Raw genomic sequence first — 13,663 nt, 5'->3', positions numbered from 1 at the left:
CCTGCCTCTCCCTCTCCCTCTGCCTGCCACTCCCCCCTGCTTGTGCTCGATCTGTCTCTCATTCACTCTCTCTCAAAAATAATTAAAAAAAAAAGAGTCATATGCTTTAACCAGCTGAGCCACCCAGGCCCCCCAAAAAACCACCTCAGTTTTTTTGTTACTTTGAACATTATTTTGAATCTCATTGTATGAAATACATCGGTTCTTTCTCTGGTTAATTTTTTTTTTTTTTTTAAGATTATTTATTTGAGACAGTGCGCATGAGTGGGGAGGAGGGCAGAAGGAGAGGGAGAGAGAGAATCTTAAACAGAATCAGCGCTGAGCGGAGCTCAATGCGGGACTTGATCTCACAGCCCTGAGATCATGACCTGAGCTGAAATCAAGATTCAGACACTTTAACTGACTGAGCCACCGGGTGCCCCACCTAATTAATTTTTAAAACCCTACACAAGTTCTTCTCTGCATTTGAGTTTTAGCAGATAAGGCCTTATTAGCCTAATTTAAGTATATAAAGGGGTTTGTATCTCTTTAGTTGGCATTGTCAGTAGTCATTGTTGGGCAGAAGGCATCTTTAAAAGGAAATGCAAATAGCCTATGAGGTAGATGTGTCCAGCCTTAGAATGACACAATTGCAGCTGGACTCATATGGCTCCTGGAAGAGCTGAGGCATTCACCCTTTGTTCTTGCTTTGATGGGGAAAACAACCTTACTGTTTTTCTTTTTTTGGTTCAAAGGAATAAAACAATAAAGCCTTCTTTTCTGATTCTGTTACCCAATTTTTTTTTAAAAGATTTTATTTATTTGGGAGAGAGAGAGAGAACATGAGTGGGGAGGGGCAGAGGGAGAGGGAGAAGCCAACTCTCCACTAAGCAGGGAGCCCGATGCGGGACTCGATCCCAGGACCCTGAGATCATGACCTGAGCTGAAGGCAGACGCTTAACCAACTAAGCCACCCAGGTGCCCTTCTGTTACCCAGTTTTTAAGGCAAACCCATTTACACTTTAGAAGCTGGGAAGGATTTGGGGATTCCCATCATAGGAACATGTACCATTCCCCATGAGAACTGTTGACTGTATTTTTAGTGGCCTACTGGCCTTGAGTTATACTGCCCTTTTTTCCAGCCTTTTTCATTGCAGTTTAATTTAGCCGCAAGTCATACTTATATCTCAGCTGCATCATGTTGGGTGCTCTGTCTTGACAGCACATGTTCCTCAGTTGCTAAACTGGGATGTATTTTCTGGACCACTTAGGAGTGTGCTCACTTGGTTCATGTGGCATTGTATCTCTGTTTTCTTTCTCTTTCTCTTTTTCTTTTCTTTCTTTTTCCTGCCATAGGTAACTGATTTTTAAAAATGTGCCACCCTCAACAAATAGCTGGTCTATTTTCCTATTGATCTGTGTGGTTGAATTAACATAAATATAAGTGTCTAATTCTAGCCATTTGATAGAAATAGTCTTTGTTAGTTTCTGTGGATATATCTGAATTGGTATTTTTAATCCAATTTTTATTAATCTTTCTTTTTCTTATTTAGATTGATGAACAAATTGAAAGTATGTTTAATTCAAAGAAGAGAGTTAAAGATATGGCTGCTCCTGGAACATCTAGTGTTCCTGCTCCAACTGCAGGAAATGCTGAGAAATTAGAAATTGCTAAGAGATTGGCTCTTAGAATCAATGCTCAGAAGAATTTGGGAATTGAGTCTCAGGTATTAAGTAATTTGTTCCAAGTTTTAGTCATTACTTTTTATGTCAGCACAAGGGAACAGGTTGTTCTAGACATTGAGTTAGTGGGAATTTAACATTAATCTGAATACAGAATTCTTCAATTACTGCATTTGGATAATTCCTCTTATATGGTTGACTGAAATCTTAATGCCTGTTTTGGAACTCCTAACTGAAGCATGTTAGCTGTTGACAGTTTTTTTTTTTTTTTTTAAGATTTTATTTATTTATTTGACAGAGAGATAGAGAGAGCACAAGTAGGCAGAGCAGCAGGCAGAGGCAGAGGGAGAAGCAGACTCCCCGCTGAGCAGGGAGCCCTGATGTGGGGCTCGATCCCAGGACCCTGGGATCATGACCTGAGCCGAAGGCAGACGCTTAACTGACTGAGCCACCCAGGCGGCCCTGGCTTTTTCTTTTTTGATCTGCTTTTATTAGGCACACAAGCAATTCCTTGGAAGTATAATACCTGGTTACATAACTCAAACTAACATGGGCTTAAACAGTGTAAAATGTGTTAAATATTTCACATGCCATCTTTCTCTTGAGAGCTCTTTTATTAACTTAATTTTTAAGAAATTATCAACTTAATTTTTAACTAAGAGTAAACTTTCATAGCATTCCCAAAGAATAGTTTGTTTATTTTAACAGTGTTTTGAGGATTTTGAGAGTTTGTGGATCTGTGGAGCCCTGTGTCCAGTAGATGGATAGCTTTAGGATTGTAACACCCAAGCTGGAAAGACCAAGCCAGACGCTAGTGGACTGACTCAGTGAGGCAGCCACAATCAAGGCTTAGAGGCTCAGGTTTCTGTTTTTGTTTAGCCAGTGAGGATCACTTCTCTGCTGCTTGGCTACGATCAGGTGTTTAGCCAGTGAGTTACCATGAAGTGTCTGCTATACTCGGGCCTTACTTCCTCTGAAAACAGGGATTATAGGGCCTAATCTAATATTCTCTGGGATTATTATTGCTAATAACTCTTTATAAGTGAAATCAAATAGCCACGCCGTCTCATTGTTAGAAAAGCTTGAGGTTTGAGTCATGTATTAACTACAGAATTCTGTCCACATTAGGCACATAGTAAAATTAAGTTCAAATTAAAAAGGTTTAAGTACAAAATAAAGTAACAGGGTAAGTTAATTTACTGTACATTGGCTTGGGCTATGAGGGGAGGAGAGCTCAGTGGTGGTAGTGGACAAAGATTCTAATTTAGAGGAAATTCTTAGGAGTCACAAAGTTATATAAATGATTTTAGAAGGATTTCACTATGTTTGATATCAAGAGTTACCTAATTCTCTATGATCCAGTAGAATTTTTAATAATAGAGTTGAATGTTCTTTATTTTTCTCATCAAAGTAAGGGAGATAGATATATTAAACTATTAATATGTACTGCTAAATTGCACCTGAGTAGGACTCTGCATTAGAAAGATGCTTCTAGTTGGTGGCTTTGCAGAATAATTTGTGGTAGGATCCCTGATCCTGTCTCTGCCCTCATTTGAGATTTGACTGTAGGTCTTCTTAACTACAGGATGTGATGCAACAGGCCACCAATGCAATTCTCAGAGGTGGCACCATTCTGGCTCCCACTGTGTCTGCCAAAACCATTGCAGAGCAACTTGCTGAAAAGATCAATGCCAAGCTCAATTATGTGCCTTTGGAGAAACAAGAAGAAGAGAGACAGGATGGTGGACAGAATGAATCTTTTAAGAGATATGAGGAAGAATTAGAGATCAATGACTTCCCACAGGCAAGTAACAGTTTTAAACCTTTTTGAATCATGGAGTAAAAACTCTTGCTTCTTTAGGAGCAAAAATAATTTCTTTAAAACCCATGAACATTTTAATAGCTACCTCACTTTTTATTTAGATGAGGGAGACAACAATAGAAATTTTATATTTATGAATATATTCTAGTTATATTAGGATCTAAATGATTTTATGTGAAGGTGTCAGTTATATTCTTAATATTGAACATAATATTATTTAACCAGCCTATTCTTTGTCAGTACACCAGGTTCTTGTCCTGTTGTGAAGTGATTTTTTCCCCCCACCCTTTCTTCCATAGACTGCTAGGTGGAAAGTTACCTCTAAGGAAGCTCTGCAGAGAATCAGTGAATATTCCGAAGCTGCAATTACAATCAGAGGAACATATTTCCCACCTGGCAAAGAACCTAAGGAAGGAGAGCGGAAAATTTACTTGGCAATTGAAAGTATGTATTGTTGGTTCTGTTGCAGTCTTGAGTTAGGTAAGTTGATAGAGATGTAACAGACATGGAGAGAATATAAGGTCAGTTCTAAAGAGGATAAAAATAAGGAACATGTATAAGAAAAAAAGAGTTTCATATATCATTTAAGGTCTTTATTTAGAAATTCAGTACGTATAGAAAGGTGAATGATCTGTTTATGGAACTCTTTTAGTCTTGACTATTCAAATTAGAAAATCACTCTAAAAGAAAACATGTATTTTAAGGACTGATGTGTAATAAGTAGAATATTCTGGCCAAACTTTAGGTTAGAAAGTAAATCAGTATATTAGTTCACTTAATGAATGTTTATCCAAGCAAGTATTCCCTGTGAAATTATGCCCATAAAAGTTCATGCATATCTTTAAAAAAAACTAGTAGAAGTGGACATATAATACCATAACACAAAGTATATAAGTAAGGTATAATATAGAGTGATCAGATTTGGGCTTTTTTGTGTTTTGTTTTGTTTTTGGATTTTAATTTATTCGAGAGATTGTGTGTGTGTCTGTGTTTGTATGTGTGAGAGAGAGTGCACGGGAGCAGGGAGGGTGGCAGAGGGAGAGTATAAGGGAGAAAATCTCAAGCAGACTCCTTGCTGAGCGTGGACCCTGACGCAGGGTTAGATCTCATGATCTGAACCTAAACTAAGAGTTGGATGCTGAACTGAGTGAGCCTCCCAGGCCACCCCAGTCAGATTTGCTTTTTAACTTTATTTCACACATTCATGAATGAGTTCAAAAGAGTTTCCATTTTTATTTTTCCCCTAATGTATTATTCCACTGTAGAGTAGGATAGGACAACTTGCCTCCCTTCATTTAAATTTAATCTGAATATCTTTGTAATAGACTTACAAGTGTAGACCAGCCAGATCCACTTCATCTATTTAATGAACTAAGTATTTGTTGCATACTGGTTTTGGAGCTGTGGAGAGGTTGATTCTGTGTGTTCTGTAAGCTCAGAGTCTACATACAAAATGTTTTAAATGGCTTTGATGGCTCCAGAGGAGCCTCTCTCACATCACGTATTATCTTGGGCACTAGCCTACTTTGAGGCCAACACATCACTTCTGACAAAGAAGCCTTACCTCATCCCTCTTCACTCTGTAGCTTACCTGTTTTTCTTCACAGTACTCATCGCAGGAATTGTAATATATTTTTACTTGTCTGTGTCCCTCCCCTACTAGAGTTCTGTGGGTGTGGTGACTTTATCATCTGCTCTATTCTCAGAGCAGATGGTAAACACTTGATAAATTTTCTGAGTAATGCATCTGATTAAGCCCTATAGTCACTTGTCTTCAGGATACGAAGTATTACTTGACAGGCATGTCCTCTATTTGATCTCTTTAAAGCTGCACTGTCCAAGAGAACGCTCTGTGATGGCTGTGGACCACTCAGAATATGGCCAGTGTGACTGACATTTGTAAATTTTATTTAATTTTTGTAAAGGAATTCATATTTGATTTTTTATTTTTTTTTAAGTAATCTCTACACCCATTGTGGGGCTCAAACTCATGACAATGAGATCAAGAGTTGCATGCTCTACTGACTGAGCCAGTCAGGCACCCCAATTTTTATTAATTTAAATTTAAATAGCCACATACATGGCTGGTGGCTACTGTAATGGTTAGCTTTTCTCTAAAGTTTATTGTTGGAAAGATCATTAGAAGGTATTTAGATCCATTGAAAGTATATTGTAAATAAGGTTTGTTGCTGTTATTGACAGTGTTAGTTCTTGTTACATTTTGGCATTTCTTTGATTCTGTGAAGACTTTATAATTTTAGGTAAGTTCTTTACTGAATATAATCTACAGATGATTTGCTTACATATTAGGATTTGATTCTTTCCTGGCCAAAACAAGGAATCCCACAAACATGACTAAAAGTTAATTAGTGCTGTGCCTGTTTAGTCACTTTCCTTTGAATTGGTAACCTCAGTTGTTTTTGTGTGGCATCTTAGCATGAAGACACAAGAAGAGAAACACATGTTGTGTGTATCCCGTCTACCCCTAAGTAGAAATCATTTCCTGGCTAAAAGTGCGAGATAGGGTCAGAGTAAGTTAAAGCACTGAAAAGTGGGCGCCTGGGTGGCTCAGTCGTTAAGCATCTGCCTTCGGCTCAGGTCATGATCCCAGGGTCCTGGGATCGAGCCCCACATCGGGCTCCCTGCTCAGCGGGAAGCCTGCTTCTCCCTCTCCCATTCCCCCTGCTTGTGTTCCCTCTCTCGCTGTGTCTCTCTCTGTCAAATAAATAAATAAAATCTTAAAAAAAAAAAAAAAAAAAATAAAGCGCTGAAAAGTGCTGTTGCCAAGGTTATGCTGTTTTGTTTTGTTTTTTTCCCTTAGTAAGTATTTGCCTGGTGCTATAACCTTTTGATTAGTTTCCAGATTTCTGATACAGTTGATTTCAGGTTTTTGCAAATTTATTCACTTTTTGTCCAAGGACAGGATTTTGGAGTTCCAGGCTCTGCCATTTTTACTGATGCACTGTCACTATTGGACTTTTTAAAGTTAATGATGAATTGTGGCAATGGGGAAACTCAAATGCAGCCTTTATATGTTCCATGTTATTGCCATTCTGCCATTATTTCATGCATATTTTAAAATGCATGAATATTTAAGATTCATGCATGTTTTAAAATGGTGTACAAAGGATGTAGAGCTAGAACTAAACAAATTGCATGTGTTTTTTTTGTGTGTGTGTGATTGTGACTTTTATTAAGTCAGGTATTTAAATGCATCCTTTTATGTGTCCTGAAAGACTTTTGTTCTACCAGTGACTGTGTGTTTCTAAATCATGTGATACTCTTCCTTACTGTGTAGTAAAATGAGGGTTGCTGGCACCTAGTTCTTCAAGGAGAGAAAATTACACTGACATCTTTCTGCACTTGGAACTGGACAGGTCTCCCCTACTCCAGTGTTCTTTAGGCCATACAGGATGGAGACACAGTGTCTTCCAGTGGAATCTGATGATAAAACCCTTGGTATACATGTAATCAGCCTTTTATTTTCAGCTTGAATATCATGGGTGTCATTTAAGCAAAACCAATACTTTTAATTGCCTGCCTTATAAAGACATAAATCAGATACAATTGATTGCTTTGAGAAAGGATCCTCTATGTAATTCTTGAATTTAAAGGTACTTATGTTTAGTATAGTATAATATATCAAGGTTCATCTTACATAGAACTTTATCAGAACATATCTCCTCTACTGCCAAGTGAAGTGAGAAGCCCACAGCTTCTGCTTTACTTTTCCATCCACTTAGAATGCTTCTGGTCATTTCTCTCCACTGTCAACTTGTACTTAGGAAATAACGTCTAGTTTTTATAATCTAAACCAGCTTTTTTCCTCCTATGTTGTAAGATAATCTTGTCAAAAATGAATCTTTAGAATTCTAGAGCCATAGTGATGGTTAAGAACTGGAGATTAGTAATTAAAGTGATCCAGAGCTTTGAGATTTTCATAGATGATTAGTTTTTTAAAGGATTTTTTAGTTTTTGAAACGTCAACCAGATCAACTGAACTCTAATAGGATGAAAACAGGTGTTGGAAGGAGCCTATTGTCATCTGTTTCTAGTTCTGTAATTGGAGGGACCCTACTGCCTGGCTCCTTGGAGGCTCTCTGTGGCTCAGCAGTTTCAGGCCTCCCACCAGGCAGCGGGAAGGAGAACAGGAAGGACTTATGTGCCTAGCCATCCTATATAATTAATAGCCTGTTTTGTGACCCTCTCTTTTTACTAGTGGAGAATCCCTTAAAAGCAGCCAGAGTTGTTTTAGGACCAATGAAAGGAAATGCCTCTTTTCCATGGCAGCTTATAAACATATGTAACCTATTACCTAAAGAAGCTTTATAAGTCAAAACTTTAAACTGGTCCAAATGGTCAGGCTCTAACTAAAGTAGGAAAATTACTCTTCTACTTGGATTTAGGTGAGAGTGTCATTTTCTTTTTTTAAAAACAGCACAGGATATCAACAAGCTTCACACCAACTCATGCCAAGTAGTATATTTTTCTCCTGAATTTCATTTTGGTTGTAATTTTTAGTCTGGCTTCTCTCTTGATTCTACCCTTTTGTTTACTTTCATCCACCTCTCTTCTCTTCCAGCACCCACAGCTTTAAAATGTGTGGTTGCTGGCTGGTGGAGGTGTAGGATTTAAATTAGATATGTTGCTACTTCACAGCCATACTCCTATTGTTAAACTGTTTCTTCTTCCTCCTCGCCTTGCTCTTTCTCCTCTCTTCTTCCTTTTCCTTCATCTCCTTCCCTTCCTCCCCTCTTCCTTTCCTTTGCTCCTTCTGGAATCAGAAAAGGTTATTCATGTCTAATAAGGGGAATTCTTGTGGCTTGTTTTCCTCATTTCATTTTCTTACATAGAATGATAAATACATAGTTTTATATATTGCATCCCTGGTTCTCATATTGTTTAACATTTCACTCCTAGTTCTTAATTTCTAGTCTATTGGTCCAGCTCTTCCATTTTTATCAGTGTGCATTGTGCTACCTATCTACTTTTTTTTTAATTTTTATTTTATTGTTTGTTTATTTGGGGTTTTTTTGAGAAAGAGAAAGAGGGGAGTGGTGGGGCAGAGGGAGAGAGAGAATCTTAAGCAGGCTCCACGCCCAGTGTAGAACTCAGCATGGGCCTTGATCTCAAGACTGTCAGATCATGACCTGAGCCGAAATCAAGAGTCAGATGCTTAATCGACTGAGCCACCCAGCCGCCCCCCCCTTTTTAACTTTTATTTGTTTATTTTTATTATTTTTTTGGTGTATGCTACCTATCTAGACTTACCTGCTCCTAGCATTGTCCCTTGGCTTCAGATCCCTCCACACTACCCTTCATGGCTCTCTCATCTCCATGTCTCCTTTACTTCTGGTCCATATTTCCATTGACCTTACTGACATTTCCAACTGGATGTCACATGAGCTCTTCAACTACAGCCATCTCAGAATTGAATTTCATCTACCATGATGACTGCTGATAATACCTGTTTTTCCTCTTAGTTTTTTTGCTTCTCAACTCTTAGCCACTTAAATCTGCCTGGAGAACTGAGGGAGAGGTTTTTGTAAGGAATGGTATTTAGAAGTCATTTTGATAGACTACTTCCTACCTTCTCATTCTGTTGTAATATCTTTACAACTATATGAATGAATGTCTCCAGACTGCCTCATCCTCTAGGCTATCTTGCTGTGTTCTTTTACACTCTTTTCCAACCACACTCTACTTATCTTACTCTTCAGTAATCATGCCTTTTTTTTCCTTGTTTTTTTTCCCCTATATTATTTATTTAAGAAAGAGAGCACGAGCAGGGAGGGAGAAAGAGAGGGAGAAGCAGGTTTCCCACTGAGCAGGGAGCCTGGTGGGGGACTCGATCCCAGGATCCTGGGATCATGACCTGAGCCGAAGGCAGACACTTAACCAACTGAGCCACCCAGGCACCCCTAAGCATGCCTTTCTTAATCTGTACCATTGCACATGGGATTCCCTTCACAAAATTTTCCATGGCATCACTTCTCCTTCAACTTGGGTAGTCCTCCACCTTAGGGAATATAAGTGTCCAATAAATATTTGTTAAATAAATGAACCAAGGAGTTTATATTTCTCTTCAACTTTTTCTTAGTCTCTTTTGGACAAAGTGCTAATCATCTTTTCTTTGCTCTTTTTAATCATACCAAGAACTCTATTTTTTTTTTTTTAGATTTATTTATTTATTTGAGAGAGAGAGCACAAGCAGGAGGGGCAGAGGGAGAGGGAGAGAGAATCTCAAACAGACTCCCTGCTGAGTGTGGAGCAGGACGAGGGGCACGATCTCATGCCCCTGAAATTATGGCCTGAATCGAAACAAGAGTTGGACACTTAACCAGCTGTGCCACCCAGGTGCCCCCCTACCAAGAACTTTTTTTTTTTTTTAAAGACTTTATTTATTTATTTGACAGAGACACAGCGAGAGAGGAAACACAAGCAGGGGGAGTTAGGGAGGGAGAAGCAGGCTTCTGCTGAGCAGGGAGCCTGATGTGGGGCTCGGTCCCAGGGCCCTGGGATCATGACCTGAGCCGAAGGCAGACATTTAACGACTGAGCCACCCAGGCGCCCGCCTACCAAGAACTCTTTTTTTTTTTTTTTTTTTTAAAGATTTTATTTATTTGACAGAGACACAGCGAGAGAGGGAACACAAGCAGGGGGAGTGGGAGAAGGAGAAGCAGGCCTCCCGCAGAGCGGGGAGTCCAATGCGGGCTTGATCCCAAGACCCTGGGGTCATGACCTGAGCCGAAGGCAGACGCCCAACCGCTGAGCCACCCAGGCGCCCCCCTACCAAGAACTCTTAACGCTACATGTAATGTGATCTCATTGTACATTTGAAACTCTAAAAGTTTTTTGAAACTCCCAGAATAATAAGCAGCCATTATATAATGTGGATGATGTTCCACCAGGTTCTGAAAGGCTATCTTGGCAGGCAGTACAGTGTTTCTGAAAGTCATCTACAGTATTTCCTACTGGATCTCCATGACATGGATAAACATCCAGTGTAATACTAGTAATACGAATAATGTTTTCCTCTTACTCATCAGGTGCCAATGAACTGGCTGTACAGAAAGCAAAGGCAGAAATCACCAGGCTTATAAAAGAAGAACTGATTCGGCTGGTGAGTGAAAACCTCAAAGACTTACTTAATTTGTTTTAGTAAATATTTTATTGAACTATAATAAAAATTCAGAAAAGTACACAAGTCATAAACATATAGCTTGGTGAATTTTCATGAAGGAAGCACACTGATGTCATCACTGCCCAGATCAAGAAACATAGTACAATACCAGCATTCCAGAAGCCCCCCGCGTGCCCCTCCTGTCACTATTCATCTCACCCAAATGTAACAGTGTTCTGACTTTCAACATGGTAGATTAGTTGCACCTATTTTTGAACTCCATATAAGTGGGATCGATTGCTGTGTACTCTTTTGTATCTAATTTCTTTGACTCAACATTACTTGGAGGAAATCCATGTTGTTGCATGTAGTAGTAATTAATTATCTTTTGTGGCTGTGTAGTATTTAATTTGTGAATATACCCACAATCTATGTATTGGACATTGGGACTGTTTTATTTTCTTTTTTATGAATAACATTTCTCTGAGCATTCTTTTTTTTTTTTTTTAAGATTTTTTATTTCTTTATTTGAGAGACAGAGCATGAGGAGGGGGGAGGAGGCAGAGGGAGAGGGAGAAGCAGACTCCCCACTGAGCAGGGAGCCCTATGTGAGGCTCAATCCCAGGACCCTGAGATCATGACCTGAGCCAAAGGCAGACGTTTAACCGACTGAGCCACCCAGATGCTCCTCTTTTTTTTTTTTTTTTTTTTCCTTTTATTTGAGAGAGAGAGAGACAGTGCCAGGGGCAGGGGCAGAGGGAAAGGGAGAGACAGTCTTAAGCAGACTCCGCGCTGAGCTTGGAGCGATGTAGGGCTTGGATCTCACAACCCTGAGATCACGACCTGAGCCGAGACCAAGAGTCGGATGCTTAATGAACTGAGTCACCCAGGTGACCCTTCTCTGAGAATTCTTTCATGTCTCTTTTATACATACAATATGCTTTTCTCTTGGGTATATACCTTGGGGTAGAATTGCTAGTTATAATGTAGACGTAGTTAGCTTTACATAAGTTTTGCTAAATAATTTTCCAAAGAGGTTATGCCATGGAAAAGGCATCTTTTGATAGACCACCTTCCCAAAGAAGGTGAACACATCCCTGTGTCTTTTTTTTTTTTTAAAGATTTATTTACTTTAGAGAGTGCACACAAGGTGGGGGAGGGGCAGAGGAAGAGAAGCAAACTCCCAGCTGAATGTGAAGCTGGCATCGTCGGGGCTCGATCCCGCAACCCTGAGATCATGTCCTGAGCTGAAATCAAGAGTCCAGATCCTTAACCAACTGAGCCACTCAGTTGCCCCCATCCCTGTGTCTTTAGTAACAGCTGACGCTTGTAAACTCCCTATCATGTGTACACTTTGTCCTTTGTCTACAAATGTGTGTTTGAGGTCTTTCCTAAAATTCCCCTTACAGAACTTTCTTTGGGGGGATAAAAAGTTTAAAGAATAGAAGCTACACAAAACAGGAAGGAAGAAGAAAAACAACCTTTTCTTTTTCTTTCTTTTTTTTTTTTTAAACTTTAAATCAAGGGCTTTTAAGACTATTTCACCAAGGAGTAATAGAGAAAGAACCTTGATGCCACCACCATTAGTTGGTTCAAAACTGTTGTCCAAGAGTAGTCACATGAACACAGACAGATGACTGGTTATTGAAGAGTTTATTCTTCCTCAGTATAATAATACTAACATTTTCTGTTCTAAATATCTGGTAATGCTATAAGTTTGGAAAGGAAATATCTTTGACATGTATTTTTTTCTTTTTCTTATTTTTTTCTTTACTTTTTCTGACTATGTATCTTTTTTTTTCTCTTGTAGCAAAATTCATACCAACCAACAAATAAAGGAAGATACAAAGTCTTATAAAGCATCTGGAGAAAACTTTTTACTTGTGCTGGTCTGTGACACATGTGGCAGTTGTTGTCTTGTTTACAATGTATTGTAAATTAAGATTTTTAAAATTCTGTCTTGCTGATTTTTTTAAATATATGAAACCAGTATTTGCTAAAGAAATCTTCTTTCAGTAAGTACCACCAGAATTATCAAACTGTATTTAAAGCAGGCCTGTTTTCAGCATATGATGTCCTTTAATGTAAACTTTAAATATCAATATTTTAAATATCTGGATAATATTCCAGAAGTTTAAAAAAAATGGAAATATTTGGACTTTCTATTGACAGTAATAAAGTATACAAGTCACTAAGGGGCTCTTTACCTTATCCTCTTGAAATGAAATTGTGATCATCTCCTCAAAAAAAGGTAAAATTCTCTAATTTTGTGTCCTCCCCCCACCCTCCTTGAGCTTAAATCTTACTTGACTCAGTGGAACAATATGAACTGGACTTAAGAATGTTATAATAGAATTTTTACAAAATGTTTCAGTTTTTGTTTCAATTTTTATCATCATAAATGGGCAATAGTTGGACTGCTTTTTGGTTTTGTAAAATTAAAGATTTGTAGTTTAAGAGTTTTTGCATTTCTTTACACTGCAAAGAGTTTTAGTATTTACTCCTTTTAGGTTCCCCTCACAATCTCTAGCTCTGCGTCTAGATACTAAATCTTTTTTAATCTTCCTTAAAAGAAAGTGATTTGTAGCCTGTAAATATTAATGTTTCCTTTTTCCTCTGAAAGTGTTTGTTTATACATCTGTACATAAAAACAGACTACTAATTTGAATCCACATTTTCTCCAGGATTATTGAGTAGGTTATGAATTTTCTTTCTTAAAAATTTCAAGCATAATGGTACCTGTGTTGTAGACTTAGATTTAAGCATCTCTCAGTGAAATTTAGCTCACAAGGAGTCATAAATTATATTTTTGACCCTTCAGATATAGTTCCTGAATATTCTAATTTAAATTGTTATGATTGGATCACCCAATATTCTTTTCAAGACTCCTGGTGTATTAGAACTTTGTATTGTTGTCACTTCTTGAAAAAAGAAAATTTCCAGGAATTAAATAGATATATTTCTTAAATTAAGAGACACAGAAGTTTCTGAATATTCTTAAGAGTTTTTTAAAAAGAAGAAAATAAAGCATACTAAAATCATATTAATAGGACATT

General features: G+C 38.2%; 1 protein-coding gene across 2 annotated transcripts in view; it reads left to right on the top strand.

Annotated features, from left to right (window-relative positions):
- The window catches only part of DDX46 (DEAD-box helicase 46), a 72,076-nt gene extending 59,012 nt beyond the window's left edge, over positions 1 to 13,064 (top strand). The window contains exons 19-23 of one of the 2 annotated variants that reach the window (XM_036084303.2): positions 1,533 to 1,706; positions 3,248 to 3,466; positions 3,784 to 3,928; positions 10,534 to 10,607; positions 12,418 to 13,064. In XM_036084303.2, coding sequence (XP_035940196.2) covers positions 1,533 to 1,706; positions 3,248 to 3,466; positions 3,784 to 3,928; positions 10,534 to 10,607; positions 12,418 to 12,465 — 660 coding nt within the window. In that variant the 3' untranslated portion in view covers positions 12,466 to 13,064. Of the gene's footprint in view, positions 1 to 1,532; positions 1,710 to 3,247; positions 3,467 to 3,783; positions 3,929 to 10,533; positions 10,608 to 12,417 lie in introns of both variants that reach the window. The other variant, XM_078067497.1, reaches the window with a different exon arrangement.
- Positions 13,065 to 13,663: the final 599 nt, after the last annotated feature.

Source organism: Halichoerus grypus, chromosome 2 (genome assembly GCF_964656455.1).
Source record: "Halichoerus grypus chromosome 2, mHalGry1.hap1.1, whole genome shotgun sequence".
Classification (NCBI taxonomy): Eukaryota; Metazoa; Chordata; class Mammalia; order Carnivora; family Phocidae; genus Halichoerus; species Halichoerus grypus.
Note: the sequence above shows the minus strand (reverse complement) of the source record. Positions and strands in the feature narration are given on the sequence as shown.